At 49.7% G+C, this 25,339-nt stretch overlaps 1 protein-coding gene and 1 non-coding gene across 2 annotated transcripts in view; one reads left to right on the forward strand and one right to left on the reverse strand.

Moving 5' to 3' along the window:
* Positions 1 to 886: 886 nt before the first annotated feature.
* Positions 887 to 25,339, forward strand: part of LOC129829475 (SH3 and cysteine-rich domain-containing protein 2-like) — an 84,574-nt gene continuing 60,121 nt past the window's right edge. Inside the window, exon 1 of the mRNA XM_055891181.1 lies at positions 887 to 1,643. Within this exon, the coding sequence (XP_055747156.1) occupies positions 1,476 to 1,643 (168 nt within the window). The 5' untranslated portion in view covers positions 887 to 1,475. The remainder of the gene's footprint in view (positions 1,644 to 25,339) is intronic.
* On the reverse strand, positions 2,415 to 2,489 carry trnaa-ugc (transfer RNA alanine (anticodon UGC)). The gene has a single exon. It is a non-coding gene; the product is annotated as a tRNA-Ala (tRNA).

The following is a 25,339-nucleotide window of genomic DNA, read 5'->3' on the forward strand; positions in this document are numbered from 1 at the left end:
GACACCTACATGTACCCCGTGGTGCGTGCTCTAAGGTGTAATAAGGTACAGTATATTATTTCGAAGTGATCCATCATGCTGATTCATGAGCTGTCCAGTGGAGGGAGAGAGCGAGGGAGAGAGAGTCTGATCTTGTTTGACCTGTGCTCGATGACACATACAGAAGGACACGTATAGGCGGGCTACCTATATTGATGACTAACACAGAGATATATTGATGACTGACACAGAGATATAATGATGACTAACACAGAGATATATTGATGACTGACACAGAGATATATTGATGACTGACACAGAGATATATTGATGACTGACACAGAGATATAATGATGACTGACACAGAGATATATTGATGACTGACACAGAGATATATTGATGACTGACACAGAGATATATTGATGACTGACACAGAGATATATTGATGACTGACACAGAGAAACAAAACAAGGTGGTGACGGTGGAAACAAAAGTAGCGGAGATTATTTTAAAGTTTTTGTTGATTTATTTTTTCACCGCTACACTGACCATTTACTCTAAAATAACAATCTCTAATGTAATCATTATACAAAATGTATCTTTCATTTAACCATATCGTCGTAGGCATGTGAGAAAACACTTTATGATAGTCCGTCAATGGAAATGTTGACAATACAAGTGTTCTATGACCATGGCATTCATTTACAGAGATTTTCCCTGTTCCCAATACGGTTATGGGAGCTTTATTTGAAGCCCAGTATTTTCTATCCTAACCTACTGTTACACCAAGATACCGCCCCCTTTATGAAATTCGGACAACCACCAATCCTGAAATTTGAGTAAATTAATATTTACATAGTTGTAAAGAGTGCGCCAATCATGCGCCACGGACGCAGATGGAGGCGGGACTGGGTTTGAGGTTTAGTCGAATTTATGTTGGCAGCACACGTTCAATAAAATGTTCGACGAAAGGAAAATGCTATTACCATACTACTACAGGAGTTCTGGCTTGTGCGAGAAACCTTCCTGGAACGTCTCAACTACTTGTTTTTGGAAATCTAATGGACTATAAGCCCTCAGATTCGAAAACATCAATATTTATTCTCCTTCAGGAGAGTCGCACCTGCTTGATCCAACATGAGATATTTGGATCAGAGTTTAGTTGACTACTATAGTACTATCAGAGAGAATAGCAGTTGGTAGGTTACTTGCCTCGCAGGGCAAGATAGGACCGTTATTTGCTGATGCGTAACTAAGGTCCAATCTTTCGAATACCGCCACAGACTGCACCCTTTCTGCAGCCCTGAACTGAAATGCCTTTAGACCTGTGATGTATATTAATTGGATGTAACCCTGTGCATCTCTTGGCGCATGATCCTCAACAGCCTGCCTATTCCCGGCGCGCGTGAATCTTTATAACGTGGTGAGGTGGTACGCTTTATTTAGCCAATCTCAACGGCTACACTGAGCAGTACTTTTGACTAAGTCACATTTGAATGAATTCAGCAGTAACAGTCAGGTTATTCTGGAACCCGGACCACATACAGCCGACCGTCTCATTTCATCCTGTGAAGAGACTGATGATGACGGAGAACAGCGAGATGGAGACCGAGACGCAGCTCCAACGCTCGCCAAGCAACATGTCCATCACACCGGTGTCCAAGGCAAGTGGTATACTACACTAACAATTCTCACTGGCTGACAACTGTTTCGGACTTCGGTGAAACAACAACTATCCTTGCAAGATAACCAGCGGGAGAAGTGTTATCCTCAGTCTACAGTGGTTTACGGTTTTACGCAGTCTGTTCTTTTGACTAGATAGTGGAGATTTTGAAATACGTTGTTTGAATGGTTGTTCCAGGTGTTTTCACATGGTGAATATGTTTGATTTGTGTTAACATGTATAATATTTGGCCAGAAAGCCATGACACAACCACATACCAGTAGCCTGTGTGACTTAGTTTAATAAAGTCAAAAGTGCTTGTTGCTTTCACTATCACATTGATATCTTTCTTTTGTTTTACGATGCTGAGATGGAGTTACTGTTGACTTCATATCAGAAGAAAATCATAGTTAATTACTTCTTTATTACAGTATTGGAGTTAAAAACATTTTTTATAACATATTGATTTTTTTTCATAATTTGAACCATAATAAACCCAACTGTCTTGAACACAGTAGATTGCAGCCAGGTCAATCAATCAATCAAATGTATTTATAAAGCCCTTTTTACATCAGCCGATGTCACAAAGTGCTGTACAGAAACCCAGCATAAAACCCCAAACAGCCAGCAATGCAGGTGTAGAAGCACGGTGGCTAGGAAAAACTCCCTAGAAAGGCAGGAACCTACATTTACGTAGCTTACATTTACGTCATTTAGCAGACGCTCTTATCCAGAACGACTTACAAGTACATACATTCATACTTTTTTGTACTGGCCCCCGTGGGAATCGAACCCACAACCCTGGCGTTGCAAGCGCCATGCTCTACCAACTGAGCCACACGGGACCTAGGAAGAAACCTAGAGAGGAACCAGGCTCTAAGGGGTGGCCAGTCCTCTTCTGGCTGTGCCGGGTGGAGATTATAACAGTACATGGCCAAGATGTTCAAATGCTCATAGATGACCAGCAGGGTCAAATAATAATAATCACAGTGGTTGTAGAGGGTGCAACAGGTCAGCACCTCAGGAGTAAATGTCAGTTGGCTTTTCATAGCTGATCATTCAGAGTTCGAGACAGCAGGTGCGGTAGAGAGAGAGTTGAAAACAGCAGGTCTGGGACAGGTAGCACGTTTGGTGAACAGGTCAGGGTTCTATAGCCGCAGGCAGAACAGTTGAAACTGGAGCAGCAGCATGATGAGGTGGACTGGGCACAGCAAGGAGTCATCAGGCCAGGTAGTCCTGAGGCATGGTGCTAGGGCCCAGGTTCTCTGAGTGAAGAGAAAGAGAGAGAATTAGTGGGAGCATACTTAAATTCACACAGGACACAGGATAAGACAGGAGAAATACTCCAGATATAACAGACTGACCCTAGCCCCCGACACATAAACTTTTGCAGCATAATTACTGGAGGCTGAGACAGGGGGGGTGCATTTCAAACCGCATCATCAGTAAGTTGCGTCACTATGGAGAACTAAAATAACTCACGTCAGGTGACGTAAGGGGGACAAGATGATTGGAACGTTGTCTTTCTCTTACTGTGTGTGTGTGCGTGTGTCTGCGCTTACACGTACATACTCAAAATGAAGAAGACTTTACAAAGGGACACGCAGGTTCCAGAATGTTTTAGAATAAATGTCCTGTCCAGGTTATCTTGCCATCAGGCCCATTAGGAAAGTTTGTTTAGTTTTGAACATAAATTATTTGAACACTGCAGACACTCACAGCATTACTCTACTCACAAAATGTATTTTAATGGAAGAGATTTACAGAGTGCCAAGCAATTTCTCAATGGATGCAAACTAATTTACTGTCCAGAATTCAAGGCCCCTGCGGTCAGAAAATGATAGAAACAAGCTATTACATGTTGTCCCTTGATGTTCCGTCCATTTGACTGCCTTGCTGTGCATGTTTCTATCATTGTCTAACATGTGTCATTGAATGTGTTGGCAGCACGTTTCTACAATATTTGTTGAGATTGAGGCTAATGCTGGGTTTAGATGGCACGAGGTAGACGGCAAACTGGATGTCATTGTTTTCAATGAGAGAACGACGATAAGTGCCTTGAGGCAAGCGGTGAATGCAGTCCGCCGCCACTGTAGATGGGTCTTGCCGCCAGAGTTAAACTATTTCAACTTTGTTTTCTACGTTGTTTTCTACCGGATGTTGATTTGCACTGTTTGTTTACCGAAATCACCATAGCAACGCATACACTCGTGCTGGCTTGCTTTTGCCATCACTCTCTCTTGCTTCTCTTTCTTGCTTTCTTGTCCTGCTATGCCGACTGGCATGAAGGTTTTTGCATGCAGCATTAGATAAGCGCACACAACATCCACCGATGTAGCCTACCTATGCTCAGCCTCAGTTGTTCAAATGAGGTTTGTGATTAGATAGAATGCTACCTGACTGTGAGACACCATTTTGAAAGGTACTTTTTTTTTTAAATGTCCTTGAAGTAGTAGATTATAGAGTACACTGTAAAGGGTGTCGGGGTTTAAAGTGTTTTTTCTTGAAGCGCCTTTTTAAACACACACACACACACACACACACACACACACACACACACACACACACACACACACACACACACACACACACACACACACACACACACACACACACACACACACACACACACACACACACACACACACACACACACACACACACACACACACACACACAGACAGACATCAACCACTTGCCACAACCATTTGCTTATGGTAGTCCATTGTATTCGATGATGACTTCCACGTCTGAGTTAACAGTGAATCCTTTGGGGACTGTAGAGTCCAATCTGAGATCCACTAACTTTGTTGCAGGTGGGGCATATGCAGTCTGTGTTGGTAGGGGCAGGCATGGTTGTATGTCTCCTGAGCTATTTTTGCTGTCTCTTTGTGCTCCTCTCCTCTTCCCACCTCTGTACACCTCTCTGGCAGAGCTGCCACCAGGTAGAACGGTTGGCAGCAGCTCCTCCAGGTCTGTGGGTTTGATGTTGCACTTCTTCGTCTACATTTTCAGCTGGTCCTTGTAGCGTTTCATCTGGCCCCTGCAGACCGCCGGCCAAGGTGTAGCTGGCCATACAGGATCTTCCGCGACAAGCGCTCCTGAGACATTCTAATGACATGCTCAAGCCAGTGCAGTTGGTGTTGGGTGACCATGGCCTCCATACTTGCAGTTGGTCTTAGCAAGGATTTCTGTATGGGGCACATGGTCGCACCAGGTGATTCCCAGGATGCGCTGCAGGCATCTTGTGGCGACTGTAAGTGACCCAGGCTTCACAGCTGTAAAGAAGTGTGGTGATGCAGACGGCTTGAGCGACGCGACTTTGGTATGGAGGTGGAGATCCCTGTTTTGGAAGACCCTGCGTCTGAGTTTCCCGAATGCAGCTTATGCTTGCTTGATCCTATTTAGAATATCAAGGCCGATGCTGCAGTCCTCCGAGAGAATGCTGCTCAGTTGAAGGACGGAACTATTGCCAGTGATTTGTGTTCGATGGTGAAGACAGGCATGGTGGGTGGAGGACTGCATCTCCATTGGCTGACCACCTCTGTCTTGGTGGTGTTGATAGACAGTCCTATCCTGCTGTAGACCCTCACCGCCGCTACAAGGGTGGAGTGCGGGCCACAAGAGCACAGTCATCAGCATACTACAGCTCAAGAACTCGCTCCGTATAGACCTTGGTGGTTGCTTGGAGCCTCCTGATGTTGAATAGGTTTCCTTCCAGCCTGAACTCCACCGCAACACCGCTGCTGTCCTCAAGCTCCTTGTGGAGAAGTTGGGTGACACATAGAAGAACATGTTAAAGAGTATCGGTGAGAGCACACACCCCTGCCTCACACTGATACTTACTACAAAAGGCACTGACTCCTGCCCCCCTATGGCCACCCGAGCCATCATCCATCATGGAACTGGCAACATCATTTTTTGTAGAATGCCCATAGTAGTTCCCTGCTCACAGTGTCGAAGGCCTTGGAGAGGTCAACAAAGGCCACGAAAAGGTCCTGTTGTTGTTCACTGCACTTCTCCTGGAGTTGCCGTGCCGTGAATATCATGTCGACCGTACTCCTGTTCTTTCTGAAGCCGCGTTGTGACTCTGGCAGCAGTTCCTCTGTGATGTTGTTCACCAGCCTGTGTAGCATCACCTTGGCCAGGACCTTGACGGCAACAGCCAGATGGGATATCCCCCGGCTGTTGCAGCAGATGGACTTGTCACCCTTGTTCTTATAGATGGTGACAATGTTTGCATCCCGCCACTGTTGGGGGACAATCTCCATGTCCCAAACCTCAGGGATGTACTGGTGGATCGTTCTGGTGCAGAAGTAATCACCCTTCTTAAGTAGCTCTGCCGGGATGCTGTCAGCGCCAGGAGTCTTGTTGTTCTTGAGGGAACGGATAGCTGAAGGTTGGCGAATGGTTGAGGTCTTGAATGGGTGGACGGACAGGCAGTTCTTCCAGGATGGAGTGGTCTGTAAGAGAATGCTGATTGAGTAGTGCTTCAAAGTGGTCAGCCCACCTCATAGGATCTAGTTTTGGTCCTTCAAGAGAGTCAGACCATCAGCTGTTTTCATGGGGGTGATGGAGCGACTTCTTGGGCCATAGATAGCTTTAGTTGAGTTGTAGAAATTGTGCATGTCATTTTTGTCGGCATAAATTTGGATTTCCTATGCCTTATTCGTCCACCATTCGTTCTGCAGAGCACACAAGGTAGTTTGCACTTCCTTGCGTGATGCACGCCAATCCTTGTGAAGGGTAGCAGATGTGAGGCTGTTGAGAGTAGCTCTGTGTGCTTTGTGCATATTGTCCAGTAAGGCTGTGATGGTGGCAGAGTTCTCATCGAACCAGTCCTGCTGTTTCCTACCTCTGTAGCCAATGGAGTCGGCCGCTGCCTGATGGAGCACTGAGATAATAGATGCCAACTTCTGGTCCATGGGGTCCTCTGCGCTCAGAAGAGGCTCAGTCTCCCTCAGCCTTTCAGCTCAGAAGAGGCTCAGTCTCCCTCAGCCTTTCAGCTCAGAAGAGGCTCAGTGTCCCTCAGCCTTTCAGCTCAGAAGAGGCTCAGTGTCCCTCAGCCTTTCAGCTCAAAAGAGGCTCAGTCTCCCTCAGCCTTTCAGCGAGAGAGCGCAGAACTCGTCCCTTACTGCAGCTGTCTCAATCCGGGTACAGTGCAGACGCCTCTTACTGGACTTCTGCAGGCGTTGGGGGGGGGGACGTATTCTCACCTGGAGTTTAGCCAGTATCATACAGTGATCTATCCAGCATTCTGCACCCCTCATGGCACGTGTCAGCAGGACGTCATTAGTGTCAGAATGTCTCACTATGACGTAGTCAATCAGGTGACAGTGTTTGGAGCGTGGGTACATCCATGATGTTTTATATTTGTTCTTCTGCTGGAACAAGGTGGTCGTGACAATGAGATCGTGCTCGGCATAGAGTTAACAGTCTCATGCCGTTCTCATTGACCTGGCCAACACCATGTCTACCCAGCACTCCACTCCATATCCTGTTGTTCTGTCCCACCCGAGCGTTGAAGTCACCCAGCAGAAAGATCTTATCCTTCCTGGTGATGCGGTGAAGGGCTTCATCTAGTGACTGGTAGAAGCAGTCCTTTGCCTCATTTTCAGATGGTAACGTTGGTGCGAATGCACTGAGAAGAGTAGCATAAAGCATCTTGGCTAGGGGGATATGGAGAGACATGAGTCTTTCACTTATGCCGACAGGTGTTTCGGTGAGGCTGGTTAGAATGTTGTTCTTAATTGCCAGTCCCACACCGTGCTGATGTTGTCCACCCGGAGGGTAACCTTTCCAGAAGAAGGTGTAACCTTCTCCCTCCTCTTTCAGGGAACCTTCATCCAGGAACCTGGTCTCACTCAGGGCAGCAATGTCAATGTTGTAGCGCATTAGTTCTGCAGCAATGCAATCAAAGCTGTTCTCTGATGGGGTCTTTCGCTATTGTCGTCAGTGTCCAAGAGTTCTGAAGTTCCATGTCGCCAGTTTCAGGGGAATTATTTTCTTCAGCATTTTTCGACCGCTGAGTGGAACTCCCAATAGGTGCAGTACCCTATCCAGGATGGAGTGATTTTGAGGCCTTTTCTAGGCCTCTCCCCAGCTGGGGTGAGCAGTATGGCTCCTAAATAGGGCTGCTCAGTCACACATGGGTCTGCCGAGAGCAGCTGCCACTCAAGTCCCAGCTGCTGGCGACCATAATAGCCCTGCGCCACTGGCGTGCAGGGGTCTGATTAAGCGCTCCAGGTGCATTCACTCCTGCCCCCGTCACCAGACACCCTAGCGCCGCCAGACTTTAGTCCGGGCTCCGGTTGATGGCTTCACCCGGGTCAGAAGTGGACACCTGTGCAAAGGAAGTTATTTAAAGTGCCGCTGAGGGTGCGCAATCCCCAACAGCACTACTTCACTGTAGGAAGGTGAAATTCCAGCGGCAAGGGGGGAAACCCAGTATCTTCCACAGCTGCAGGAGGCTGCCTGAACCCCAGTCTGTCGGTGCCTACCACGCGCCGCCAGCACTCTGCTTTCCTCTCAGGGTGTGCTCCCCTAGCCGTTGTCATACCAGACTGGGGAGGATCAGTGGTTGATGGCTGCCAGGACGTGTCCACACAGAGGTGGGCCTGTACAGACACATCTCTGGGGCCCACTGCTGCTCTGAGATCCCTTGCCGGTTAGCCTGGAGTTTCAAGACGACCAGTCAACGTGTGCCGCGGCGAGGCAGCCAGACAGGAGTTTTGGTCTTGGAGAGGCTTTGTACTGGCAAGGAGAGATTTGTGCATGAAGCTGCTCCCCAATTGACCACAAGGGCTAGCCGGCGGCAGCGAGGTGTAAGCGAGAGTATGCAAGCACGTGGTAAGCGGGCATGCAATTAACCTCTACCAAGGCACTACTGCACTAGACGCGTCAAATGCACCCTGCGGTTACACACACACACACACACACACACACACACACACACACACACACACACACACACACACACACACACACACACACACACACACACACACACACACACACACACACACCTACTCACTCACTCTCCCTCTTTCTCCCGTTCTCTCTCCCTCTCTCACACACGCACACCACACACTGTCTCACACAGACACTGAATCAGCTCACACATGCTTCACGTTTCTATTGTATTCCAGATTACTATGGTTTACTACATCACCCTGAAGAAGGTACAGTAATGCTGAAACCCTGGTGGTTTACCCAATAAATTACTGGGAGCTTGTATGTACAGTCTGCGACTCTCTTTATTCGTTTTCTTTTTATAGCATACAACTTGCTACGTCACTCTGACATTGCAATCAAAACATGTTCCCTATCATGAATGTGAAAACACATTTACTCACGTAGCATGATTGCTCTCCTGTCTCCTGTCTTTGTTTTGAGCTCAGTGAGCATGTTCCTCATCAGACATGCAGAGAGGGACGTCTGTCTGTCTGTCTGTCTGTCTGTCTGTCTGTCTGTCTGTCTCTTTGTCTGTCTCTCTCTCTCTCTCTGGTCTCTGTCTGTCTGTCTGTCTGTCTGTCTGTCTGTCTGTCTGTCTGTCTGTCTGTCTGTCTGTCTGTCTGTGTCTGTGTCTGTGTCGGTGTGAGTGATTGGTTATGCTAATTACATGTACTCACTCTCCCACCAGCACCCAAAATATCAGCCCACCATTCAAAACCCACCCGACTCATCAGGGATTTGACCATCCCGCTTCATTCCTCAATGTCAGCTACTACTATAATCTCTCCCTTCGTTACTGGGAGCTTAGGTTGTAGTATAAAGGCATCAAGGGTCAGCGCCACAATGATTTATCTTGTTCACCTTAAACCCCACGGTTCTGATCGAGGTTGACTCCTGCAGTGTTAAAATAGTAGGTTAATTGCCTATGGAGCTCCCATGAAATGCTTGAAATTCAATAGCCTTGTGCCCAAAGACACTTTGTCAGTTGTAGTCTATTAAGAATCCATTAGTTGAGCACTGTGGTACGTGTCAAAACCATTCTCTCCAATTAATTGGATCAGGGGGAGGTGTATGGACCCTATAGACAGGGTCTCGCTGTTATCTTTCTATCCATCTGTTTCTCTTTCACACACACAATCAGAGCCACTCCAAAACACAAGGCCTCCTGAGTTATTTGACGTGACCAGATATCAGACAAGCACAAGGCCATTCTGACGAGCGGGAGATGGAGAAGAATGACTCCCATCAGATAACAGACGCTCCCCGAAGCTGCCTGCAGCGTGTTCCCACTAGTCCCAACTTAGATGAAGGATGTCAGAAATTGAGAGAAAGGCAGAGAGCCAAAGAGGGAGAAGGAGAGGAGGACTCTTGAGTGTCGCCGCTGGGCTGGCTCACAGTGGCGTGCCTTGTCCAGACGGGCTGAGGTGTGTGTGTTTGTGTGTGTGTGTGTGTCGAGGAGCAGATGAGATTCTGGGGGAGTGGACAGCAGCCAGGGAAATAGCACCCTTCTAGTAGCTGCAGACTGTCATTCCTATCAACATCTTGAAGAACAATCTGGCCTTAATGGACATGCACTCATCTAGTCTCCACCCAGCACAGCCATTAGAGGACTGGCCACCCCTCAGAGCCTGGTTCCTCTCTACCTAGCACAGCCATTAGAGGACTGGCCACCCCTCAGAGCCTGGTTCCTCTCTACCTAGCACAGCCATTAGAGGACTGGCCACCCCTCAGAGCCTGGTTCCTCTCTACCTAGCACAGCCATTAGAGGACTGGCCACTCCTCAGAGCCTGGTTCCTCTCTACCTAGCACAGCCATTAGAGGACTGGCCACTCCTCAGAGCCTGGTTCCTCTCTACCTAGCACAGCCATTAGAGGACTGGCCACTCCTCAGAGCCTGGTTCCTCTCTACCTAGCACAGCCATTAGAGGACTGGCCACTCCTCAGAGCCTGGTTCCTCTCTACCTAGCACAGCCATTAGAGGACTGGCCACCCCTCAGAGCCTGGTTCCTCTCTACCTAGCACAGCCATTAGAGGACTGGCCACCCCTCAGAGCCTGGTTCCTCTCTACATAGCACAGCCATTAGAGGACTGGCCACCCCTCAGAGCCTGGTTCCTCTCTACCTAGCACAGCCATTAGAGGACTGGCCACCCCTCAGAGCCTGGTTCCTCTCTACATAGCACAGCCATTAGTGGACTGGCCACCCCTCAGAGCCTGGTTCCTCTCTACCTAGCACAGCCATTAGAGGACTGGCCACCCCTCAGAGCCTGGTTCCTCTCTACCTAGCACAGCCATTAGAGGACTGGCCACCCCTCAGAGCCTGGTTCCTCTCTACCTAGCACAGCCATTAGAGGACTGGCCACTCCTCAGAGCCTGGTTCCTCTCTACCTAGCACAGCCATTAGAGGACTGGCCACTCCTCAGAGCCTGGTTCCTCTCTACCTAGCACAGCCATTAGAGGACTGGCCACTCCTCAGAGCCTGGTTCCTCTCTACCTAGCACAGCCATTAGAGGACTGGCCACCCCTCAGAGCCTGGTTCCTCTCTACCTAGCACAGCCATTAGAGGACTGGCCACCCCTCGGAGCCTGGTTCCTCTCTACATAGCACAGCCATTAGAGGACTGGCCACCCCTCAGAGCCTGGTTCCTCTCTACCTAGCACAGCCATTAGAGGACTGGCCACCCCTCAGAGCCTGGTTCCTCTCTACATAGCACAGCCATTAGTGGACTGGCCACCCCTCAGAGCCTGGTTCCTCTCTACCTAGCACAGCCATTAGAGGACTGGCCACCCCTCAGAGCCTGGTTCCTCTCTACCTAGCACAGCCATTAGAGGACTGGCCACCCCTCAGAGCCTGGTTCCTCTCTACCTAGCACAGCCATTAGAGGACTGGCCACCCCTCAGAGCCTGGTTCCTCTCTACCTAGCACAGCCATTAGAGGACTGGCCACCCCTCAGAGCCTGGTTCCTCTCTACCTAGCACAGCCATTAGAGGACTGGCCACCCCTCAGAGCCTGGTTCCTCTCTACCTAGCACAGCCATTAGAGGACTGGCCACCCCTCGGAGCCTGGTTCCTCTCTACCTAGCACAGCCATTAGAGGACTGGCCACCCCTCAGAGCCTGGTTCCTCTCTACCTAGCACAGCCATTAGAGGACTGGCCACCCCTCAGAGCCTGGTTCCTCTCTACCTAGCACAGCCATTAGAGGACTGGCCACCCCTCAGAGCCTGGTTCCTCTCTACCTAGCACAGCCATTAGAGGACTGGCCACCCCTCAGAGCCTGGTTCCTCTCTACCTAGCACAGCCATTAGAGGACTGGCCACCCCTCAGAGCCTGGTTCCTCTCTACCTAGCACAGCCATTAGAGGACTGGCCACCCCTCGGAGCCTGGTTCCTCTCTACCTAGCACAGCCATTAGAGGACTGGCCACCCCTCGGAGTCTGGTTCCTCTCTACATAGCACAGCCATTAGAGGACTGGCCACCCCTCGGAGCCTGGTTCCTCTCTACCTAGCACAGCCATTAGAGGACTGGCCACCCCTCGGAGCCTGGTTCCTCTCTACCTAGCACAGCCATTAGAGGACTGGCCACCCCTCGGAGCCTGGTTCCTCTCTACCTAGCACAGCCATTAGAGGACTGGCCACCCCTCGGAGCCTGGTTCCTCTCTACCTAGCACAGCCATTAGAGGACTGGCCACCCCTCGGAGCCTGGTTCCTCTCTACCTAGCACAGCCATTAGAGGACTGGCCACCCCTCAGAGCCTGGTTCCTCTCTACCTAGCACAGCCATTAGTGGACTGGCCACCCCTCAGAGCCTGGTTCCTCTCTACCTAGCACAGCCATTAGAGGACTGGCCACCCCTCAGAGCCTGGTTCCTCTCTACCTAGCACAGCCATTAGAGGACTGGCCACCCCTCAGAGCCTGGTTCCTCTCTACCTAGCACAGCCATTAGAGGACTGGCCACCCCTCAGAGCCTGGTTCCTCTCTACCTAGCACAGCCATTAGAGGACTGGCCACCCCTCAGAGCCTGGTTCCTCTCTACCTAGCACAGCCATTAGAGGACTGGCCACCCCTCAGAGCCTGGTTCCTCTCTACCTAGCACAGCCATTAGAGGACTGGCCACCCCTCAGAGCCTGGTTCCTCTCTACCTAGCACAGCCATTAGAGGACTGGCCACCCCTCAGAGCCTGGTTCCTCTCTACCTAGCACAGCCATTAGAGGACTGGCCACCCCTCAGAGCCTGGTTCCTCTCTACCTAGCACAGCCATTAGAGGACTGGCCACCCCTCAGAGCCTGGTTCCTCTCTACCTAGCACAGCCATTAGAGGACTGGCCACCCCTCAGAGCCTGGTTCCTTTCTACATAGCACAGCCATTAGAGGACTGGCCACCCCTCAGAGCCTGGTTCCTCTCTACCTAGCACAGCCATTAGAGGACTGGCCACCCCTCAGAGCCTGGTTCCTCTCTACATAGCACAGCCATTAGAGGACTGGCCACCCCTCAGAGCCTGGTTCCTCTCTACATAGCACAGCCATTAGAGGACTGGCCACCCCTCAGAGCCTGGTTCCTCTCTACATAGCACAGCCATTAGAGGACTGGCCACCCCTCAGAGGCTGGTTCCTCTCTACATAGCACAGCCATTAGAGGACTGGCCACCCCTCAGAGCCTGGTTCCTCTCTACATAGCACAGCCATTAGAGGACTGGCCACCCCTCAGAGCCTGGTTCCTCTCTACATAGCACAGCCATTAGAGGACTGGCCACCCCTCAGAGCCTGGTTCCTCTCTACCTAGCACAGCCATTAGTGGACTGGCCACCCCTCAGAGCCTGGTTCCTCTCTACCTAGCACAGCCATTAGAGGACTGGCCACCCCTCAGAGCCTGGTTCCTCTCTACATAGCACAGCCATTAGAGGACTGGCCACCCCTCAGAGCCTGGTTCCTCTCTACCTAGCACAGCCATTAGAGGACTGGCCACCCCTCGGAGCCTGGTTCCTCTCTACATAGCACAGCCATTAGAGGACTGGCCACCCCTCGGAGCCTGGTTCCTCTCTACATAGCACAGCCATTAGAGGACTGGCCACCCCTCAGAGCCTGGTTCCTCTCTACCTAGCACAGCCATTAGTGGACTGGCCACCCCTCAGAGCCTGGTTCCTCTCTACCTAGCACAGCCATTAGAGGACTGGCCACCCCTCAGAGCCTGGTTCCTCTCTACCTAGCACAGCCATTAGAGGACTGGCCACCCCTCGGAGCCTGGTTCCTCTCTACATAGCACAGCCATTAGAGGACTGGCCACCCCTCGGAGCCTGGTTCCTCTCTACCTAGCACAGCCATTAGAGGACTGGCCACCCCTCGGAGCCTGGTTCCTCTCTACCTAGCACAGCCATTAGAGGACTGGCCACCCCTCGGAGCCTGGTTCCTCTCTACCTAGCACAGCCATTAGAGGACTGGCCACCCCTCGGAGCCTGGTTCCTCTCTACATAGCACAGCCATTAGAGGACTGGCCACCCCTCGGAGCCTGGTTCCTCTCTACATAGCACAGCCATTAGAGGACTGGCCACCCCTCGGAGCCTGGTTCCTCTCTACCTAGCACAGCCATTAGAGGACTGGCCACCCCTCGGAGCCTGGTTCCTCTCTACCTAGCACAGCCATTAGAGGACTGGCCACCCCTCGGAGCCTGGTTCCTCTCTACCTAGCACAGCCATTAGAGGACTGGCCACCCCTCGGAGCCTGGTTCCTCTCTACCTAGCACAGCCATTAGAGGACTGGCCACCCCTCAGAGCCTGGTTCCTCTCTACATAGCACAGCCATTAGAGGACTGGCCACCCCTCGGAGCCTGGTTCCTCTCTACATAGCACAGCCATTAGAGGACTGGCCACCCTTCGGAGCCTGGTTCCTCTCTACATAGCACAGCCATTAGAGGACTGGCCACCCCTCGGAGCCTGGTTCCTCTCTACCTAGCACAGCCATTAGAGGACTGGCCACCCCTCGGAGCCTGGTTCCTCTCTACCTAGCACAGCCATTAGAGGACTGGCCACCCCTCGGAGCCTGGTTCCTCTCTACCTAGCACAGCCATTAGAGGACTGGCCACCCCTCGGAGCCTGGTTCCTCTCTACCTAGCACAGCCATTAGAGGACTGGCCACCCCTCGGAGCCTGGTTCCTCTCTACATAGCACAGCCATTAGAGGACTGGCCACCCCTCGGAGCCTGGTTCCTCTCTACCTAGCACAGCCATTAGAGGACTGGCCACCCCTCGGAGCCTGGTTCCTCTCTACCTAGCACAGCCATTAGAGGACTGGCCACCCCTCGGAGCCTGGTTCCTCTCTACCTAGCACAGCCATTAGAGGACTGGCCACCCCTCGGAGCCTGGTTCCTCTCTACCTAGCACAGCCATTAGAGGACTGGCCACCCCTCGGAGCCTGGTTCCTCTCTACCTAGCACAGCCATTAGAGGACTGGCCACCCCCCGGAGCCTGGTTCCTCTCTACCTAGCACAGCCATTAGAGGACTGGCCACCCCTCGGAGCCTGGTTCCTCTCTACCTAGCACAGCCATTAGAGGACTGGCCACCCCTCGGAGCCTGGTTCCTCTCTACCTAGCACAGCCATTAGAGGACTGGCCATCCCTCGGAGCCTGGTTCCTCTCTACCTAGCACAGCCATTAGAGGACTGGCCACCCCTCGGAGCCTGGTTCCTCTCTACCTAGCACAGCCATTAGTGGACTGGCCACCCCTCGGAGCCTGGTTCCTCTCTACCTAGCACAGCCATTAGTGGACTGGCCACCCCTCGGAGCCTGGTTCCTCTCTACCTAGCACAGCCATTAGAGGACTGGCCACCCCTCGGAGCCTGGTTCCTCTCTACCTAGCACAGCCATTAGAGGACTGGCCACCCCTCGGAGCCTGGTTCCTCTCTACCTAGCACAGCCATTAGAGGACTGGCCACCCCTCAGAGCCTGGTTCCTCTCTAGGTTTCTTCCTAGGTTCCTGCCTTTCTAGGGAGTTTTTCCTAGTCACCGTGCTTCTACATCTGCATTGCTTGCTGTTTGGGGTTTTAGGCTGGGTTTCTGTACAGCACTTTGTGACATCTGCTGATGTAAAAAGGGCTTTATAAATACATTTGATTGATTGATTGAATTACCACCATTCTCTCTCATTAGAAAACCACTGCGGTGGTTGGTGTAACACCTTCACTGCTTGGATGTTTATTAATGCGACGCCTTGCCTGCCACTGACAGGGATGCACTGATTAGGACTGTGGCGCACTGCAGGGAGGGAGCAGTGCAAAGATAAGGAAACATCCATATTCCATGTGATTATGTGTTCACTGGAAAAGCTCCAGATATGCCGCAGGTAGCATGTGCTTTGGCAATTGGGTCTCTCCATCTCTCCCCCTTCTCTCTCTCTCTATCTCTCCCCCTTCACTCTCTCTCTCTCTGTCTCCCCCCCTTCTCGCTCTCTCTGTCTCTCCCCCTTCTCTCTCTCTCTCTCTCTCTGTCTCTCCCCCTTCTCTCTCTCTCTGTCTCTCCCCCTTCTCTCTCTCTCTATATCTCTCCCCTTCTCTCTCTCTCTCTGTCTCCCCCCCTTCTCTCTCTCTGTCTCTCCCCCTTCTCTCTCTCTCTGTCTCTCCCCCTTCTCTCTCTCTATCTCTCCCCCTTCACTCTCTCTCTCTCTGTCTCCCCCCCTTCTCGCTCTCTCTGTCTCTCCCCCTTCTCTCTCTCTCTCTCTCTGTCTCTCCCCCTTCTCTCTCTCTCTGTCTCTCCCCCTTCTCTCTCTCTCTCTCTCTGTCTCTCCCCCTTCTCTCTCTCTCTATCTCTCCCCTTCTCTCTCTCTCTCTGTCTCTCCCCCTTCTCTCTCTCTGTCTCTCCCCCTTCTCTCTCTCTCTGTCTCTCCCCCTTCTCTCTCTCTCTCTATCTCTCCCCCTTCTCTCTCTCTCTGTCTCTCCCCTTTCTCTCTCTCTCTGTCTCTCCCGCTTCTCTCTCTCTCTGTCTCTCCCCCTTCTCTCTCTCTCTCTCTCTCTCTCTCTCTCTCTCTCTCTCTCTCCCTTCTCTCTGTCTCCCTCCCACTCTGTGATTGACAGGCTGTGTCACGGGGTCTAGCGTGTGGACAGTGACTGGGAGAGTACAATGGGCGGGTGATGAGCTGTCAGGGTGAAGGTGATGGTGGGTGCCTGGGTGAGGAGGGGAGGAGAGGAGCGGGTACTGATGATGTGAGGGGGTGAAGAGAGGAGGGGGACAGGGGTGGAGCAGCCAGGTAGAGCAGCTATCCTTTTATATGGAGCTTGGTTTCACACAGCCTAGCATAGTTCGTCTGGAATAAATACACAGAGAGAGAGACAAGAGAGGGAGAAAACGTGTTTGTGAGTGTGCTCTGTGTGTGTCCATTGTTTGATCATTTGGGTTCATGTGTGTGTGTGTGTGTGTGTGTGTGTGTGTGTGTGTGTGTGTGTGTGTGTGTGTGTGTGTGTGTGTGTGTGTGTGTGTGTGTGTGTGTGTGTGTGTGTGTGTGTGTGTGTGTGTGTGTGTGTGTGTGTGTGTGTATATATATATATGAGTATGTGTGTGCGTGCAGAGCAGGCTTGAGAGCGACTGCTCGTGCATCTCTCATTCAAAGTGGGACTCTGCCGTTGCCATGCATAATGAGCAGCTTTAGTCTAGCAGTGAAATCTACAGACATTCAACAGTTTCATATCTCTTCTGTTTTTCTTGCATATGTAATAAAGAAACAAAACTATTTATATGACCCTTAATACCTGATTGGCTACTTAAATCCTCTCACAATAGGATTCCCTTGCATTTAATTGGACCTTAGAAACACTGTTGCATAGCGTGTTTTTCCCCAGTATTCCTCTCTTCCTCTCTTCCTCTCTTCCTCTCTCCCTCTCTTCCTCTCACCCTCTCTTCCTCGCTCCCTCTCTTCCTCTCTCCCTCTCTTCCTCTCTTCCTCTCTTCCTCTCTCCCTCTCTCCCTCTCTCCCTCTCTCCCTCTCTTCCTCTCTCCCTCTCTTCCTCTCTTCCTCTCTCCCTCTCTTCCTCTCTCCCTCTCACCCTCTCTTCCTCTCTCCCTCTCTTCCTCTCTCCCTCTCTTCCTCTCTCCCTCTCACCCTCTCTTCCTCTCTCCCTCTCTTCCTCTCTTCCTCTCTCCCTCTCTTCCTCTCTCCCTCTCACCCTCTCTTCCTCTCTCCCTCTCTTCCTCTCTCCCTCTCACCCTCTCTTCCTCGCTCCCTCTCTTCCTCTCTCCCTCTCTTCCTCTCTTCCTCTCTTCCTCTCTCCCTCTCTCCCTCTCTCCCTCTCTTGCTCTCTCCCTCTCTTCCTCTCTCCCTCTCTTCCTCTCTTCCTCTCTCCCTCTCTTCCTCTCTCCCTCTCTTCCTCTCTTCCTCTCTCCCTCTCTTCCTCTCTCCCTCTCTTCCTCTCTCCCTCTCTTCCTCTCTCCCTCTCTTCCTCTCTCCCTCTCTCCCTCTCTTCCTCTCTTCCTCTCTCCCTCTCTTCCTCTCTTCCTCTCTCCTTCTCTTCCTCTCTCCCTCTCTTCCTCTCTTCTTCTCTCCCTCTCTTCCTCTCTCCCTCTCTCCCTCTCTCCCTCTCTTCCTCTCTCCCTCTTTTCCTCTCTCCCTCTCTTTCTCTCTCCCTCTCTTCCTCTCTCCCTCTCTTGCTCTCTCCCTCTCTTCCTCTCTCCCTCTTTTCCTCTCTCCCTCTCTTTCTCTCTCCCTCTCTTCCTCTCTCCCTCTCTTTCTCTCTCCCTCTCTTCCTCTCTCCCTCTCTTGCTCTCTCCCTCTCTTCCTCTCTCCCTCTCTTTCTCTCTCCCTCTCTTCCTCTCTCCCTCTCTTGCTCTCTCCCTCTCTTGCTCTCTCCCTCTCTTGCTCTCTCCCTCTCTTGCTCTCTCCCTCTCTTGCTCTCTCCCTCTCTTCCTCTCTTCCTCTCTCCCTCTCTTCCTCTCTTCCTCTCTTCTTCTCTCCCTCTCTCCCTCTCTCCCTCTCTTGCTCTCTCCCTCTCTTCCTCTCTCCTTCTCTCCCTCTCTCCCTCTCTTCCTCTCTCCCTCTCTTCCTCTCTTCTTCTCTCCCTCTCTCCCTCTCTCCCTCTCTTCCTCTCTCCTTCTCTCCCTCTCTCCCTCTCTTCCTCTCTCCCTCTCTTCCTCTCTTCCTCTCTCCCTCTCGTCCTCTCTCCCTCTCTCCCTCTCTTGCTCTCTCCCTCTCTTGCTCTCTTCTTCTCTCCCTCTCTCCCTCTCTCCCTCTCTTCCTCTCTCCCTCTCTTCCTCTCTCCCTCTCTCCCTCTCTCCCTCTCTTCCTCTCTCCCTCTCTTCCTCTCTTCCTCTCTCCCTCTCGTCCTCTCTCCCTCTCTCCCTCTCTTGCTCTCTCCCTCTCTTGCTCTCTTCTTCTCTCCCTCTCTCCCTCGCTCCCTCTCTTCCTCTCTTCCTCTCTCCCTCGCTCCCTCTCTTCCTCTCTCCCTCTCTTCCTCTCTTCCTCTCTCCCTCTCTTCCTCTCTTCCTCTCTCCCTCTCGTCCTCTCTCCCTCTCTCCCTCTCTTGCTCTCTCCCTCTCTTGCTCTCTTCTTCTCTCCCTCTCTCCCTCTCTCCCTCTCTTCCTCTCTCCCTCTCTTCCTCTCTCCCTCTCTTCCTCTCTTCCTCTCTCCCTCGCTCCCTCTCTTCCTCTCTTCCTCTCTTCCTCTCTCCCTCTCGTCCTCTCTCCCTCTCTCCCTCTCTTCCTCTCTCCCTCTCTTCCTCTCTTCCTCTCTCCCTCTCGTCCTCTCTCCCTCGCTCCCTCTCTTCCTCTCTCCCTCTCTCCCTCTCTCCCTCTCTCCCTCTCTTCCTCTCTTCCTCTCTCCCTCTCGTCCTCTCTCCCTCGCTCCCTCTCGTCCTCTCTCCCTCTCTCCCTCTCTTCCTCTCTTCCTCTCTTCCTCTCTCCCTCTCGTCCTCTCTCCCTCGCTCCCTCTCTTCCTCTCTCCCTCTCTTCCTCTCTTCCTCTCTCCCTCTCTTCCTCTCTCCCTCTCTCCCTCTCTCCCTCTCTTCCTCTCTCCCTCTCTTCCTCTCTTCCTCTCTCCCTCTCGTCCTCTCTCCCTCGCTCCCTCTCTTCCTCTCTCCCTCTCTCCCTCTCTTCCTCTCTTCCTCTCTTCCTCTCTCCCTCTCTCCCTCTCTTCCTCTCTTCCTCTCTCCCTCTCTTCCTCTCTCCCTCTCTTCCTCTCTCCCTCTCTCCCTCTCTCCCTCTCTTCCTCTCTCCCTCTCTTCCTCTCTTCATCTCTTCCTCTCTCCCTCTCGTCCTCTCTCCCTCGCTCCCTCTCTTCCTCTCTCCCTCTCTTCCTCTCTCCCTCTCTCCCTCTCTTTCTCTCTCCCTCTCTTCCTCTCTCCCTCTCTTGCTCTCTCCCTCTCTTGCTCTCTCCCTCTCTTCCTCTCTTCCTCTCTCCCTCTCTTCCTCTCTTCCTCTCTTCTTCTCTCCCTCTCTCCCTCTCTCCCTCTCTTGCTCTCTCCCTCTCTTGCTCTCTCCTTCTCTCCCTCTCTCCCTCTCTTCCTCTCTCCCTCTCTTCCTCTCTCCCTCTCTCCCTCTCTTGCTCTCTCCCTCTCTTCTTCTCTCCCTCTCTCCCTCTCTTCCTCTCTCCCCTCTTCCTCTCTTCCTCTCTTCTTCTCTCCCTCTCTCCCTCTCTCCCTCTCACCCTCTCTTCCTCTCTCCCTCTCTCCCTCTCTCGCTCTCTCCCTCTCTTGCTCTCTCCCTCTCTTGCTCTCTCCCTCTCTCCCTCTCTTCCTCTCTCCCTCTCTTCCTCTCTCCCTCTCTTTCTCTCTTCCTCTCTCCCTCTCTCCCTCTCTCGCTCTCTCCCTCTCTTGCTCTCTCCCTCTCTTCCTCTCTCCCTCTCTTGCTCTCTCCCTCTCTCCCTCTCTTCCTCTCTTCCTCTCTCCCTCTCTCCCTCTCTCCCTCTCTTGGCCACCTCTTGTTTCCATCAACATCATCAGCAGCAGCAACACAGCATCTGCATCCCCAGCACTTCTTACATCCACACAGACTGCAGTTATGTGTATCTTCATTAGAATAATGTTAGGTCTCTTTTCCGCATTTTAAATGAGTCCTCTGTTTACATTTTCTCTCCAATTCCCTCTGGCAGGATAGAGTAGAGTACTCAATATAACACTGACTGAACCTAGCAGTAAATAATACTCCTATCATCTATCTATATTATCTTTCTATCTTATCTATCTTATCCATCTTATCTATCTTATGTATCTGTCTTATCTATCTAATCTATCTTATCTATCTTATGTATCTATCTTATCTATCTATCTTATCTTATCCATCTTATCTATCTTATGTATCTATCTTATCTATCTATCTATCATCTATCTATCTTATCTATCTATCTAATCTATATTATCTATCTATCTATCTATCTATCTATCTATCTATCTATCTATATTATCTATATTATCTATCTTATCTATCTATCTTATCTATCTATATTATCTATCTATATTATCTATCTATATTATCTATCTATCTTATCTTATCTTATCTATCTATCTATCTATCTATCTATCTATCTATCTATCTATCTATCTATCTATCTATCTATCTATCTATCATCTACAGGTAACTGCCAAAATAATGGAAACACTTCAGTAAATGAAGGATACAAGGTGTATTAAAAGTAGGTGATTCCACATTGGTGTGGAATTGACCAACCGACCTACCTACCTACAGTACATACCTTACTGTTCCTACCTACCTACCTACCTACCTACAGTACATACCTTACTGTTCCTACCTACCTACAGTACATACCTTACTGTTCCTACCTACCTACCTACAGTACATACCTTACTGTTCCTACCTACCTACCTACAGTACATACCTTACTGTTCCTACCTACCTACAGTACATACCTTACTGTTCCTACCTACCTACAGTACATACCTTACTGTTCCTACCTACCTACAGTACATACCTTACTGTTCCTACCTACCTACAGTACATACCTTACTGTTCCTACCTACCTACAGTACATACCTTACTGTTCCTACCTACCTACAGTACATACCTTACTGTTCCTACCTACCTACAGTACATACCTTACTGTTCCTACCTACCTACAGTACATACCTTACTGTTCCTACCTACCTACAGTACATACCTTACTGTTCCTACCTACATACAGTACATACCTTACTGTTCCTACCTACCTACAGTACATACCTTACTGTTCCTACCTACCTACCTACAGTACATACCTTACTGTTCCTACCTACCTACAGTACATACCTTACTGTTCCTACCTACCTACAGTACATACCTTACTGTTCCTACCTACCTACAGTACATACCTTACTGTTCCTACCTACCTACAGTACATACCGTACTGTTCCTACCTACCTACAGTACATACCTTACTGTTCCTACCTACCTACAGTACATACCTTACTGTTCCTACCTACCTACAGTACATACCTTACTGTTCCTACCTACCTACAGTACATACCTTACTGTTCCTACCTACCTACAGTACATACCTTACTGTTCCTACCTACCTACAGTACATACCTTACTGTTCCTACCTACCTACAGTACATACCTTACTGTTCCTACCTACCTACAGTACATACCTTACTGTTCCTACCTACATACAGTACATACCTTACTGTTCCTACCTACCTACAGTACATACCTTACTGTTCCTACCTACCTACCTACAGTACATACCTTACTGTTCCTACCTACCTACAGTACATACCTTACTGTTCCTACCTACCTACAGTACATACCTTACTGTTCCTACCTACCTACCTACCTACAGTACATACCTTACTGTTCCTACCTACCTACCTACAGTACATACCTTACTGTTCCTACCTACCTACCTACCTACCTACAGTACATACCTTACTGTTCCTACCTACCTACAGTACATACCTTACTGTTCCTACCTACCTACAGTACATACCTTACTGTTCCTACCTACCTACAGTACATACCTTACTGTTCCTACCTACCTACAGTACATACCTTACTGTTCCTACCTACATACAGTACATACCTTACTGTTCCTACCTACCTACAGTACATACCTTACTGTTCCTACCTACCTACCTACAGTACATACCTTACTGTTCCTACCTACCTACAGTACATACCTTACTGTTCCTACCTACCTACAGTACATACCTTACTGTTCCTACCTACCTACAGTACATACCTTACTGTTCCTACCTACCTACAGTACATACCTTACTGTTCCTACCTACCTACAGTACATACCTTACTGTTCCTACCTACCTACAGTACATACCTTACTGTTCCTACCTACCTACAGTACATACCTTACTGTTCCTACCTACCTACAGTACATACCTTACTGTTCCTACCTACATACAGTACATACCTTACTGTTCCTACCTACCTACAGTACATACCTTACTGTTCCTACCTACCTACCTACAGTACATACCTTACTGTTCCTACCTACCTACAGTACATACCTTACTGTTCCTACCTACCTACAGTACATACCTTACTGTTCCTACCTACCTACAGTACATACCTTACTGTTCCTACCTACCTACAGTACATACCTTACTGTTCCTACCTACCTACCTACAGTACATACCTTACTGTTCCTACCTACCTACAGTACATACCTTACTGTTCCTACCTACCTACAGTACATACCTTACTGTTCCTACCTACCTACAGTACATACCTTACTGTTCCTACCTACCTACAGTACATACCTTACTGTTCCTACCTACCTACAGTACATACCTTACTGTTCCTACCTACCTACAGTACATACCTTACTGTTCCTACCTACCTACAGTACATACCTTACTGTTCCTACCTACCTACAGTACATACCTTACTGTTCCTACCTACATACAGTACATACCTTACTGTTCCTACCTACCTACAGTACATACCTTACTGTTCCTACCTACCTACCTACAGTACATACCTTACTGTTCCTACCTACCTACAGTACATACCTTACTGTTCCTACCTACCTACAGTACATACCTTACTGTTCCTACCTACCTACCTACCTACAGTACATACCTTACTGTTCCTACCTACCTACCTACAGTACATACCTTACTGTTCCTACCTACCTACCTACCTACCTACAGTACATACCTTACTGTTCCTACCTACCTACAGTACATACCTTACTGTTCCTACCTACCTACAGTACATACCTTACTGTTCCTACCTACCTACAGTACATACCTTACTGTTCCTACCTACCTACAGTACATACCTTACTGTTCCTACCTACCTACAGTACATACCTTACTGTTCCTACCTACATACAGTACATACCTTACTGTTCCTACCTACCTACAGTACATACCTTACTGTTCCTACCTACCTACCTACAGTACATACCTTACTGTTCCTACCTACCTACAGTACATACCTTACTGTTCCTACCTACCTACAGTACATACCTTACTGTTCCTACCTACCTACAGTACATACCTTACTGTTCCTACCTACCTACAGTACATACCTTACTGTTCCTACCTACCTACAGTACATACCTTACTGTTCCTACCTACCTACAGTACATACCTTACTGTTCCTACCTACCTACAGTACATACCTTACTGTTCCTACCTACCTACAGTACATACCTTACTGTTCCTACCTACCTACAGTACATACCTTACTGTTCCTACCTACCTACAGTACATACCTTACTGTTCCTACCTACCTACAGTACATACCTTACTGTTCCTACCTACCTACAGTACATACCTTACTGTTCCTACCTACCTACAGTACATACCTTACTGTTCCTACCTACCTACAGTACATACCTTACTGTTCCTACCTACCTACCTACAGTACATACCTTACTGTTCCTACCTACCTACAGTACATACCTTACTGTTCCTACCTACCTACAGTACATACCTTACTGTTCCTACCTACCTACCTACCTACAGTACATACCTTACTGTTCCTACCTACCTACCTACAGTACATACCTTACTGTTCCTACCTACCTACCTACCTACCTACAGTACATACCTTACTGTTCCTACCTACCTACTGTACATACCTTACTGTTCCTACCTACCTACAGTACATACCTTACTGTTCCTACCTACCTACCTACAGTACATACCTTACTGTTCCTACCTACCTACCTACAGTACATACCTTACTGTTCCTACCTACCTACCTACAGTACATACCTTACTGTTCCTACCTACCTACCTACAGTACATACCTTACTGTTCCTACCTACCTACCTACAGTACATACCTTACTGTTCCTACCTACCTACAGTACATACCTTACTGTTCCTACCTACCTACAGTACATACCTTACTGTTTCTACCTACCTACAGTACATACCTTACTGTTCCTACCTACCTACAGTACATACCTTACTGTTCCTACCTACATACAGTACATACCTTACTGTTCCTACCTACCTACAGTACATACCTTACTGTTCCTACCTACATACAGTACATACCTTACTGTTCCTACCTACCTACAGTACATACCTTACTGTTCCTACCTACCTACCTACAGTACATACCTTACTGTTCCTACCTACCTACAGTACATACCTTACTGTTCCTACCTACCTACAGTACATACCTTACTGTTCCTACCTACCTACAGTACATACCTTACTGTTCCTACCTACCTACAGTACATACCTTACTGTTCCTACCTACCTACAGTACATACCTTACTGTTCCTACCTACCTACAGTACATACCTTACTGTTCCTACCTACCTACAGTACATACCTTACTGTTCCTACCTACCTACAGTACATACCTTAC

Source organism: Salvelinus fontinalis, chromosome 2 (assembly GCF_029448725.1).
Source record: "Salvelinus fontinalis isolate EN_2023a chromosome 2, ASM2944872v1, whole genome shotgun sequence".
Taxonomy (NCBI): domain Eukaryota; kingdom Metazoa; phylum Chordata; class Actinopteri; order Salmoniformes; family Salmonidae; genus Salvelinus; species Salvelinus fontinalis.